Raw genomic sequence first — 12,954 nt, forward strand, 5'->3', positions numbered from 1 at the left:
TCTTTCCCAAGGTTTTCAAACAGCTGGAAATTCATGAATACTTCACATTTACATTTGATTTTGAAGATTGTAAATTTAGAATTAAAATTTTTTTTCATTTAAAAATAGAACACTTGCAGTGAATTTAACATGTGCAAAGAAAGACATTTGATTTTGTTGGTAATTAAGATAACTAATGTGTACTTCAAAAATACAGGTAATATTAAGATTTTAGAGTGAGCACTATCATAGCCCCAGGTTTTTAATCTTCTAAAAATAAAATTGCTGTCTAAGAACTGTTTTTCCCTCATTGTCTAGTACAAATTTTAATGATAATATTATGGAACAGAAATAAGGGCATATCTAAAGCTGTCCATCTCTGAGGTCTGTCTCCCCTTTTATAGTAAATAGACTATACTATGTATTTAACTTGTTATATGTATAATTTACCATCAAAAAACCTTTTTTAATTTCCCAATTGTGATCCTACTAAATAGAATTATTCGAGGGGTAGTTAAATAAGCTAGGTTAAGGGTGTAGTCTCCTATCTAAACCCCTTTAGGTTATATTGATTAGATTGCTCAATTGCATTTAAAAGCTGTTTCATATATTAGTTGGTATTTCTGTATATGTGTCTTTTCTTTTCTTTTCTCTTCTCACCAACTACCCTGTAGAACTTTGTATCAGGGACCATCTTCTTAATTTATTTTTCCCTGTAGTCCTCTTAATTCTTAATGCAACACTGTGCATCATAGTACATAGTAAATACTTGTGGACTGAGTGTAATAGTTTGGAGAGAGGAAATAAAGCAATAAAGAAAAATAGAGCAAAATGACTCAGTAGTACATGTATTCTGATGTGATTTAATATTTCTTGACTCTCATAACGTACTGACTTCTGTGGAAATAGCTTTATGTCCTGTAAATCATTTTATCAGTGATCTACTTAAGTAAGAAAGTTTGTTTATATTTCTTTGAGAAAAATGTTTCCTATTATTACTTTTTTGTATATAATCTTTTAAACAAAGTTTTAGATGTTTTGTTTTTATTTGAAATTACTTTTAACATAGTTGGTTGCACCATAATTGATTACGTCTGAGGATACATTATATCTTTAATTTTCTGAATACCTCTCTGATTTCTAGCCCATATTTTTATAGATGGGACTTATTTTAGGCATCTAATCTATTGGCTTAAACATGGTTTATAGCTATGTTAGATTCACGCCTTTGTCTTCCACTCTGGTAATAAGAGAAAAAGTATTTTCGCTTCAGTGTCATAGATGGAAACCAGCAGTCAGAAGCATTTACATTCTTGCAGATGGTCATGCTTTCTGTTAAGTCTATAACATAGTCATTATTATTATTTGCACTAGTAAATCAAAGTTTTTCTCATTATATAGCTTCTGTAATGTAGAGAATTAAGAGTGATCTCAAAGATACTAAGTCCGAATACTTGGTAGAATTCTCATGTTAGAACTATGTTGTTATACAGTAAAAACTATATATAGGAACTTTTTTAGCATAAAGTCATGGCATTACCATAAGCCACTTTTTGCTGAAAGATTTGTGATCTACTTGTGTTGTTAAAAGTACTTAGAACGTACTGATTTCTGAAATGAATGTCTTTTATCAGTAACAGGGGGTATCACAGAAGAGCAGTTCCAGACACATCAACAGCAGTTAGTTCAAATGCAAAGGCAGCAACTTGCTCAGCTTCAGCAGAAACAGCAATCTCAGCATTCCTCGCAGCAGACACATCCAAAAGCACAGGTAAGGAAATGGGTCGTGTCATCATGCTGACGTCTCTCCCTTCTCTCCTAATTACGTAGTTTTGTTCAATTTTAGTCGTGTCACATGCAATAACCCTGATATTGCTGCTCTTGACTTTAGAGATGAAACCTAAGTGTCTTAGTTAATTTACATAATTTGAAAGTGACTGGTTTATATTGGGTTGTCAGAAAAGTCATGACACATTTTTGCAACGAAAAACATAGAAAAAAATACGTTACGACTTTTCTGACAACCCAATATTTTATGAGAGGAGCACCAGAGTGAAATATGGTGTTTTTAATTTAGGAAAAAAATAACTACCCTTTTTTTTTTTTAAGTGTTGTTGAGAATTCATAAAAGTAATTATATACTCTTAGAACCATCATCCCTCATCCCTACTCCCCCCAAAAATAATTTTTTCAAGGATGTAACTTTCCTCATCCCTTGCTAAACTGTATGTTTAAGTGCAATGTGGATGCCCCCCGTGAGTGGAAAGGTAATTCTCTTGAATTGTGCAATGAATGTAAACAACATAATCCCTTGCCTCCTTGAATCACATTTCCCTGGAGAAAAAAATGCCATGAGGTAAGTTTTACATAAGCACCGCTAAATGAAGACACTATGGATAAGAATAAAATACCTTATAAAACTGTCATTGCCAGAAGAAGGAAGCTGTTTTTCAACCCCTTGATATGAGCCCTGTAAGACTTCTTTAGACTTCTGGCCCCCAGAACTATATGAGAATAAATTTCTGTTTAAGCCACTAAAAACAAAACTGTAATTGAGAAGTGTATTTCAAATTTGAGCCATCTGAAGAAAATAAACTTAGTGTTTTAGGTCTTAAGTTTTGTTGCTCCGTAAGTCTAAAAGTAATTCTAAAATAGTAACTGAGATCAACTCAGTTCCATTGTGTTTTGCGAGCTCTCAGGCCAGCACCTGCCTGTAGCAGTTCAGCTCTTTCCCCGAAGGGTCAGCACACTGACCTTGGAGATCCCAAGCCCAGCAACATGAAAATCTCAGTGACCCTAGGACCCTCAGCACCCCCATAGCATCACGATGGGTTTGGGACTGGCCCGCATTCTGGGGCTATTGGCTGTTAGTAAGGCCTAACCAGTATTACACAGAACCGAGAGGAATGGCCATTACTTGCCTTTATTTGCTTTTGTGAGTCCCTTGGGTAACCAGCCTAAAGTATTCTTAGCCTCTACTGCAAACTTAGGCCAAAACATATGTTTTACATTGTGACAAAAATGACTTTTAGTCATCTCTCTGATTTCATTTGTTTTGCCCATAGTATCAAGATTGCCAAGTAATTTTTTTTTAAACTTTTTTTTTTTTTTAAAGATTTTTTTATTGGGGAATTGGGGGGATGGGAACAGTGCTGGGGAATTGGGGAAAGGGGAACAGACAAGTTGCTGTCGTTTTGTTCTTCAATCTAGTTGTGGAGGATGTTGCTTCACTGGCCCAAGTTGGCACCATCATTGCGCTCTTCTCTGGCGAGGCAGATCAGTCGCCGGCTTCTGGACGGCCGCTCACTGCGGCTGCTGGCCGCTCACGCTGGCTGCTACCACACACGGTAGCCCATGGCAATCCACTGCCACAGGGACTGCAGCCCACGCCGTCGCCGGCGACTCATGCCAAGTAATTTTTAAGGCATTCATTAACACTTACTGGAAAAATTAATAGAGCATTGAAGGTTTGGGTTTTTTAATCCTCTTGTTCTTTCTTAGAAATAGTTTTTTGCTCCCAGTTTTTAGTCACTTCCCTGTTTCATATGCCAAAAATAGTCTATGGAGTCCTAGATCTCTTAATCTAAACACTTGTAACTGATTAAAAGGAAAACGACAACAGTCTCTTGGGTTTGCCTGTTTCTTAATATGTTCATGGAAGCACATCTAAAACACAGAGTTTAATTTTGTTCGTTTTCTAGGGCTCAAGCACCTCTGACTGTATGTCTAAAACCCTTGACTCAGCCAGCGCCCACTTTGCTGCATCTGCAGTGGTCAGTGCGCCAGTTCCAGGTCGCAGTGAGGCCACCAAGGAGCAGAACACTGGCCACAACAACATAAACGGCGTTGTCCAGCCTTCAGGTGAGCCTGTACTTTCGTATGCTATTGACTAGCTCCAAGTTGTAACTCACTGATTGAGGTATGGTTTTTTTTTGTTTTTTTTAAAGATTTTTTTTTTTTAATTGGGGAATTGGGGGGATGGGAACAGTGCTGGGGAATTAGGGGAAGGAGAACAGACAAGTTGCTGTCGTTTTGTTCTTCAGTCTAGTTGTGGAGGACATTGCTTCACTGGCCCAAGTTGGCACCATCATTGCTCTCTTCCTGGGTGAGGCAGATCAGTCGCTGGCTTCTGGACGGCCGCTCATTGCAGCTGCTGGCCGCTCACGCTGGCTGCTGGCTACACACGGTAGCCCATGGCAACCCACTGCCACAGGGGCTGCAGCCCACGCCGTCGCCAGCGACCCATGGCAGCCCAGCTCCAGGTTGAGCTGTTGTTCAGCATCTTAGCTGTAGAGGGCAGTGTCACTGGCCCTCATATGTGGGATCCGAACCGGGGCCCTCTGGCATCCCAAGCGAGTTCTTAACCATCGCGCTACTCGGCCGGCCCTGGTTTTTGTTTTTTAAATCCAAGGGGAAAACATTGTATAAGAAGTTATTCACGAGTCTTCAGAATTTCTGTGGATAAGTGTGCTGGAATAGCTGCGTGTTGTCAGAATTCACATAGGGCCTGCCTTCTGTTCCTTCTTGCACCCATTGCTCACCCACCCGTGTAACTGGCCACCCTGCCAGTTTATCCATGGACTGTCGGTTGCCTCACGTCTTAGGAAATGCATCAAGCTAATGGCTAACCATCACCATTAAAGTATCCATGCATTGATAAAAAGGTGAAATATAATCTGGGATGGTCTGTCAATAAGCTTGATATCGGGTTTACCTTCCGGCTCTTCCATACTAATAGGCCTGCTTTCTCTCACCCTCTTGTTGAAATACAGTCTGACTGAAACCCTGTGTGCTTCTTACTAACCTAGTCCTCACAGACTTGCTGTTCCTATTGCCCTTTAACTACTGCTCAGATCTTAGGATTTGCCACTTCGTTACATGTACTCAAGATCCCGATTGCCCCTCCTTACTGAGGCTCTTACATGTGTAATTGTAATGGAAATCCAACTCGCATTTTCACCTGCCCTCAACCTCTCTCTGTCCTATTACACAGTTTTCAGATATGGAGACAGCAGAATACTTTGCAAAGCCCTTTTATTGCAGGCCAGTAGAAATAGGGTGTCTTTGTCTTTGGGGTTGTAACAGGTGAGTATGTTGTACTTGCTGGTCAGAAGCTCTCTTTGGAGAGTCCGTTATGTGGAAAGTTAATTTGGCATTTAATTAGAATACAAATGTTTGCATTTATTTGTATTATTAAACTCCTATTTTTTTAAGAGTTTAATGTCTCGTGACATGAATTGAATGATTTTTTGTTTCTCCTTCAGGAACCTCTAAAACATTATACTCCACCAATATGGCTTTATCATCCAGCCCAGGGATTTCAGCTGTACAGCTTGTGAGGACAGTTGGCCACACCACTACAAACCACTTAATCCCAGCATTGTGCACGAGCAGTCCTCAAACACTTCCCATGAACAATTCTTGCCTGACAAACGCAGTGCACCTCAGTAACGTCAGTGTTGTTTCTCCGGTCAATGTGCATATCAACACACGGACTTCAGCACCATCGCCAACAGCCTTAAAACTTGCCACAGTTGCTGCCAGTATGGACAGAGTGCCAAAGGTTACTCCCAGCAGTGCCATCAGCAGCATAGCAAGGTGTGTGTGTGTGTGAGTGTGTGTGTGTACACGCTTGATTCAGGCATCATTCTGTCCCTTTCTGCTGGCTGTCCTGTGGGAGGAAAAAGACCTTTTTTTTTTTTTAACTGCCCAAGCAGTAGATGTCTGTTGATTGACTTGCTTTTCAACAGATACCTGAATATCTGCTTAGTGTAAAACTCAAAGGCTTAGATTATTTGTTTGAGGTCACTAGTAGGGTGTTTAAATGCCAACCAGAATTGTAAAAAACCCAAGGAAAAACCCACTTGAAATTGGGAACCATCAAACCAAAAAAAAAAAAAGGTCCATCAGAGTCTGTTTTAGAGGCTTCAGTTACTCTTACATTTCTTTTTGGTAGTTTAGACAGTCTGGAAGGTTAGAGTTGTTATTATTAACTTCCATATCAGAGCTTTAATTTTCAAGTCAAAATTTGTGTTTTCCACAACATTAAACACAAAAGGAAAGTTAATTATTATTTTATATATATATATATATATATATATATAAAAATTTAGAATATTCTGGGATTAACTAAATCTGGGATAATATATTTCATATATTTCTTCCTATGAGACTAATATATGAGAACAATGAATCAAAAAAAAATTATTTACATGGATTCATGACTACATGACCTTAAACCTGTAAAATTAAACTGTAGTGGAAAGTTATTAAGTAGTAGTATGCTCCTAATGATTATTGTTTTTGACCATCATAAGCTCCATCTATTGTAAAAAACTTGGATTGTCCTGTGTTATATATTTCATAAGTAACTTATCACTGGCTTATACTGAAATATGTTAAATTACTTTCTGTCTCAAGCAAATAGTTATAATCAAGGAATTAATAATTAATAGGATTTCTTAGCTGAAGGAAACCTTTTCTCATTCCTGTATAGAAATTGTAAAAATGGTATATGTTCTTGAGAAGTACATGTTTAGTTGCATAAAAACATATCTGTAAATACTAAGTGATAACATCATATTCTAGAAAATGTTAATATTTATTTTACTCTTTGCCTTATTATAGAGAGAACCATGAACCAGAAAGATTGGGTTTAAATGGAATAGCAGAGACCACAGTAGCTATGGAAGTGACATAACCTAAAACATGTGGCTTTGACCTGTGCTGGTGGTGTGCAGTCATTCATATTCCAGCTGAATGCAAAAGGCGACACTCTGTGGATCACAGAGCGTAACAATGGACCCAAATGGACTACAGTATATCAGATGTGTAATTGATATATGATGTATATTTTGTAAAATTGGGGAAATCACTACCTTGTAAAATAGTTTATTTGTATCATCAATATTATTTCTGTTACTTGAATAGTAGATATTCATCATCATGCTTTTGCACTTGAATTTGCAACTGAATGGATTTTAAAAAATAATTCTTTAATGGGATCATGAGCATGAAATGGGATCCTGCATCACTTGTTTTAACTATTTATTTTGCCATGTTTACATTTTGTATCTTGTAAAAATAAATCCAACTTTGTGTCTAAAAAGTTAAAGATTCATAGCTAGGAAATGAAATTCTTGTAATTTTTTTCTAAAGGAACTGTAAAGTTTTCACTTGGTTCATTTTGTTTCACAATTTGACTAGATGGACTTTTTGGTAAATACTTTAGTGGCATTTCACTGTCAAATACGAAGTTCAAGGCAAAATAGTATTTTCTATTACTGTGCAGGGGAAAGGGATGGATCGATACATGCAAATTTAATGTAGTAACTCACTTTTCCATATATTTTGAATGTATATTTCTATTTATAATACCAGTTTATAAAAAATAATTACACAGAAAAAATGGACTAGGAAAAATTATGCATCTAGCACATTTAAACTGTGCAGATATGAAAATTTTTCAAGGATTACATTTTATCTGAAGACTGCATATTTTAACTGGCTTTAAAACTGTAACACACCACATAAAGGATATTTTACCAGGTATGTATTGCATTATATCATTGCAATAATTATTGGAAGTCTAGATATCGAGCCATCCCAGGTGTTGGGAGGGGGGGAGGGTTGTGGCAAGATTGTCTTTTCAATTTTGGAGAGTTTTCCTGTGGCTACAAGGCAAGTAACGGGTTGGAAAAAGTCTGACTGTAAGCGTTGGACACCTTCATAGTGTAGTGTTTTAGTGACTTTTTTTATACGGTTCTTGTAAATTAGATACGTGTAGTGGTGTTTCAGAATGTTTGTTTATGCACTAGTTCAGACAACTTTCCCTGTTACTTGTTCTTGATAAGTGAAAACTGCAGGGAAATAAAAATACATATCAAAACATGGACATGCTGCATATGTGTTTATTTCACAATGTGCACACAGTATAAGTAAAAATTTAAGGGAGATGATAGCACTTAACAGCACTTTTCATTTTCACAGTGCTTTCCAAGCATTAATGAAAAGAATTATAAGAAGCTCATCTGTGAGCACTATTGGGTTTCAAATAATCCAATATAAGCTACCTTTGATATGAAAAGTTCTTGAAATATTTTACGGAATGTAAGTAATTTGCAGTATAACATTCATTGAAATCTCATAAATGAGCCTCATTTTATAAATAAAAGTTTAGAGTAGAATTATATTGCAAGGGAGTTTTGTCAAGTAAGTACTGGGAAATGTAAATATTTTTAATGACTATGATTAAAACCATTTCAAACTTACATAATTTTATACTTTACATTTTTTATATCTGCAGTCCTGAAAGTTGTAAATTGATATGTCACTTGAATTAATGGGCCAAGATTTCTGCTGAGAGTGGTTTTTATTCAGGTCCTAAATGTGTAAAGCAACTGATGGGAAAAACCATAGAAAAAAATAAATTTCATTTCTTCATTGGTTGTGACCTGATAGAGGATCCATGCTCGTTTCTGCCATACTACCTCTGGAGTTACTCATTGCTGATGCTATAAAGGAAATAATTTTGATATGTATTATGACTGTGTTCATTCTGCTTATAGTTGGATGTATCTCCTTGCTATTAAGAACTTAAACCAACTTTAGTGTCATTTTCAGAGAAAGCTTTTTTTCCCATTTTATGGAAGCAAAGCATGAAGTGAATTTGCCTTATGTGATACACGTTATAAATTAAGTAAAACAGAAGCATTAATCCATTTGTTTCTGGAGATGTGGCAAATCCAGAATTTATCAAAGACTGTTGACCAATTTATTTGTTCTTTTTGAAGTAAAATAGAAAAATAAGCCTTCCTTATTTGGGTGGTTATAACTTTCACGGATGGCATGTCCGTTCCTTGCACACACATTTTCCAGTGCTTTTCAAAAACTTACATGACAGACTTAGTTTCACCTTATTAAATTGAAGAATAGTTTATTTTTGCATGGGCCCTCCGCTGGGCAGTACCACTATCTCTTGGTTTTCTGAGGAAACTAATGTTGGTCCTTGCGGTTCAGTAAACTGTAGAGTCCTTGGAGAATATGTTTCTTGATGGGGTGAGTAGCAGGTTTGTATATTTTCTTAAACAAAGGGGTAACTCTCATGTGCTGGAGTATCGTGTTCAGCATAGATAAAAATATTTATAATCTGTAGTTTTCTGCCTTCCTAAAAAGAGTACCCTTTTTTTCCTAGTAACTCAAGATCATCACTGTGATTGATTATCATAATGCTAGTTATAAGTATGTTTCAGGATATGTTATATATGTCTTTTGCAAAAGACCGAGGGAAAAATAAAAATATCTGGAGGGCACATTTAAAAAGTACACACACACTCTTTTTTTAAAAACAGGAATATAATGTTTGCAACTCGTCTTAGTGTCTTTTATTACCAAGGTTGTTTGGGTTAGGGGAGAGAGAGTAGTAAGGGCTACCATTTCAAGAAACTTATCACGAACATATACAGCTGTGTATAAGTACAATGCTGTATGTATTTCGAACAAATTTTATTGATCCGTAATACTATTGACTGAAATATGTTGTCCCTTGACTGACTTGGCAAGTTAAATTTCAAAAGGTTAAGGGTATCTCAAGTAATTGTGAATATTTTATCCTGTATAACGTGAGATGTTTTTAATCATTAACCACAACATAATAATAAGCTAGTGTCGTGGAACATGCGAAGTTTTCTCTCAGTGACTTTAATTTAGTCCTAACAACAGTTGTGTGAAGTATTATTATTTCCCCCATTTCACACATCAGGAAAATTAAGAGAAGTTAGATAACATGTCCTGTGTCACATAGCTGGTAAGTTAACTAAGCCAGGAATTAAACTTAGGTACTCAGCACTCTTCAACCACTGCGTCCATCTAGAGATATAATGTGAAAGAAGTGCTCTTCAGAGAAGTACTTACTATATTTCTGTCCACTAATTGGCAGCCTCTATAGCAGCATTTTAAATTTCATTTAGAAAACAACCTCCCTACTCTTAACACCACCGGGCAATTAATATTTGTTTTTTGCTTCTCAGACTGAGTGCATTAGATCCAACTGTGGCTTCTGGCCATCCACCAAGCAAACCCAAACCAATCAGTTTATCCTCTGACCTGGCCGGTAAGTGCGAAAGCTCTCCATCAGCACAAGGCATTGGGAACTGGGTGTGGGCTGGAACTTGGTGGGTCAGCCCTTTCTGGACCTTGGTTTCCCCATATGTAAGATAAGCAAGTTCCTGAAACTCCCTACAAGCTTGGTGGAGGTATCTGTGGCCCATGTGTCATTGGTTTCTCACCAAGAACGAAAATGGTGTGGGATCTAATACTGAGCATACAGTTAGTTTAGAGCTTTTTTTAGTCAATGTCATGAAGACTGACTAGAGTATGGATAATCGTATTATGTAATGTAGCGGAGCTTGTGCAGAACTAATAATTCCAACTTCAATGACCACAGTCTTGAAAGGGCAAAATAATTATATTTTTCGGAAGAGGCATCAATGGGAAAAACAAGACAACACAGTGCAATAGAATATCAGAGAAGTTGTTGAGCCTGGTTTTAATACTTTTTGTGCTCTTCAATTGGCTGGTGATTTTATCATCTTCATATCTCTGAACTTGTGTCATAGGACAAATGGGAGGAATTAGATAACCTCCAACATCTCTGCCAGCTCTGTTGCTACAGGAATCAAATCCACACCCCCTCACCTTCCCTGGAGGCTTCCCTTGCTTTCCAGAAAAATCACCTTCTCTGCTATTATCAGTACCTGTTGGCTTCCAAGCGCCATTCAAAAGGATCGGTAACAAATCAGACCTTTCTATTAATAGCATGCCTTTTCCTTTTCCTGCTGTCTGAAGGAGGACTGTTTCTTATTTCAAACATATGGGCTTAAGCATTTTGGCTGTGGCTTACAGCAAAGCTTGAGATTTTAACATAGGGAAGAGGGAGGTGACTCGAGGCCGCATATTTCTCCTGCGAAGATTTATTTGATACAGAATTTTAGGCTTGAGTTAACTTGAAATAGGATCTTTTACGTCGTATCAATATTAAGGGCTCTGTGTGTACTTAAAGACGTTTTGTTATTCTCATGAAATCTCCCTTGTCATATGGTTGTACATTTGAACAAGACCCCTACTCGGGCTGACTGATTAAAGTAACATTGCAGGTCAAGAAGATGATAAAATATCTCTGAACATTGACCCTGTCTCATAGTGGACACCTGTTATCCTCAGGAAAGCCCAGGATTCTTCAGTTACCTTTGGCTGCTGGAACAAAAGAGAGTGCCTCCAATTACAAAAAGAAAATTATTTCACCTTCTCTATGCAAGCTATTGATCTGATCAGTAGCACATTTTAGAGCAATGACGTTTTCCATTTGCCAATGTTGCAAACCTTTACCATTAGTGTACAGAACACTGTTCTTATTCTGCTCAGTCCCAGGGCCACTGAAGGTCATGGGCACACAGCTCCTGACTTACCAATGCCCGACTCTTATGTGCTTTTCTCACTGCCATCAGTAGGTTTTGGTCAGTGAACCCACATAGGGAAAGCCAAGATGCAGAGTTTCAGCTTTTAGCATGAGATAGTAGTTATCTACTGCTGAGTAAGAAATTGCTACAACAACACATAATATGGGTTAGGAGTCTAGCACAGGGCTGAAATCAGGGTGGCTGCTCTCTGTTCTCATCTGAGGCTCAAATAGGGAAGGATTCACTTAAAACTCCCTCAGGTTAGACAGACTTGACTTCCTTAGGGCTGTAGATTCATAGCAATTTGCTGCTTCAAAGGTTTATGCAGTATGAGGCCTTGCTTCAGGGAAAGTCGGCCTCTGAAGGGCTCATCTGATTAGGTGAGGCCCATGCAGCCTGATCTACTTAGACTAATTTAACTGATTAAAGGACTTAATCGCATCTGTAAAATCCTTTCACTTGTGCCACATTTGGTTAGAAGTAAGCCACAGACAGGCCTTGCCCACACATAGAATGAAGACACAGATATTAGGAGACAGGAATTACAGGGCTACCCCAGGGTGTCTGCCACATGGATGTAATTGGATTAACTCCTTCCTACTACCATTATAAAGAAACAGTTTAAGGTATTCTCTAGTACAAACACTGCTATTCTGTAAATTATAAATTCCACAGTCTTGGATGTTTGGCAGTTCAGGTCCAGGCTGGAGATAAGCCTGCCCATCATTAGCACGAAAGCCTTGTGGAAACTGGAATGGATGAGATCAGCCAGAGAGTACACTGGGAAGAAAACCGAACAGCAGGACCTCAGCATCTATGTGGCCAGGGGGAGCAGGGCTGCGGCAGGGGAGGAGAATGTGGTAATTCAGGGGCTTCAAATTCCCTCTGGGAGAACTGTAGGGGCAGAGTACAAGTGGGTGGAGAGAGTGGTTTAGATGGGTAAGGACAGAAAGCCCAAGTTCTAGTCCTATCCAGTAAGTACTTGAGGCCTCAAAAGCACCTAGAAGAGTTTGTAAACGTACTGCAGTGTGAGTCTCATCCCAGGCTGGTTGAACCTCCAAAAGTAGATCAGGATAGCATTTTATTTTAGTTCTTTTTTTTGTATGATTGGTTGGTTGATTGGATTTTTGTTTGTAAGCTCATCCAATGGTGTTTGTTTGATTGCAGCTAAGGTTGGGAATGATTAGTCTAAAATTTCTGTTTACTGGTTGTGACAGTGGACCAACTTGACTGAAAAGCTCAATTTATTTCCTTAGCTGTAAAATAATTAAATTATTTCCCCAGTCCCATTAACTCCAAGGGAATACAGAGAACCCCTCTCACCAAGCAAGCTCCATGGCCACTAGAACTAGTGCTGATTATTAAGAATGCCTTATAGGGGCCGGCCGAGTGGCGCGATGGTTAAGAGCTGGCTTGGGATGCCAGAGGGCCCCGGCTCGGATCCCACATATGAGGGCCAGTGACACTGCCCTCTGCAGCTAAGATGCTGAACACCAGCTCAACCTGGAGCTGGGCTGCC

The 12,954-nt window shown here is 38.2% G+C and overlaps 1 protein-coding gene across 4 annotated transcripts in view; it reads left to right on the forward strand.

Annotated features, from left to right (window-relative positions):
• EPC2 (enhancer of polycomb 2) overlaps positions 1-7,873 on the forward strand; it is a 113,175-nt gene extending 105,302 nt beyond the window's left edge. For 3 of the 4 annotated variants that reach the window (XM_019646552.1, XM_019646555.1, XM_019646556.1), the window contains 4 exons: positions 1,614-1,750; positions 3,681-3,840; positions 5,244-5,577; positions 6,607-7,873. In XM_019646552.1, the coding sequence (XP_019502097.1) occupies positions 1,614-1,750; positions 3,681-3,840; positions 5,244-5,577; positions 6,607-6,679 (704 nt within the window). In that variant the 3' untranslated portion in view covers positions 6,680-7,873. The remainder of the gene's footprint in view (positions 1-1,613; positions 1,751-3,680; positions 3,841-5,243; positions 5,578-6,606) is intronic. The other variant, XM_019646553.1, reaches the window with a different exon arrangement.
• Positions 7,874-12,954: the final 5,081 nt, after the last annotated feature.

Source organism: Hipposideros armiger, unplaced genomic scaffold (assembly GCF_001890085.2).
Source record: "Hipposideros armiger isolate ML-2016 unplaced genomic scaffold, ASM189008v1 scaffold_104, whole genome shotgun sequence".
In the NCBI taxonomy this organism is placed as follows: domain Eukaryota; kingdom Metazoa; phylum Chordata; class Mammalia; order Chiroptera; family Hipposideridae; genus Hipposideros; species Hipposideros armiger.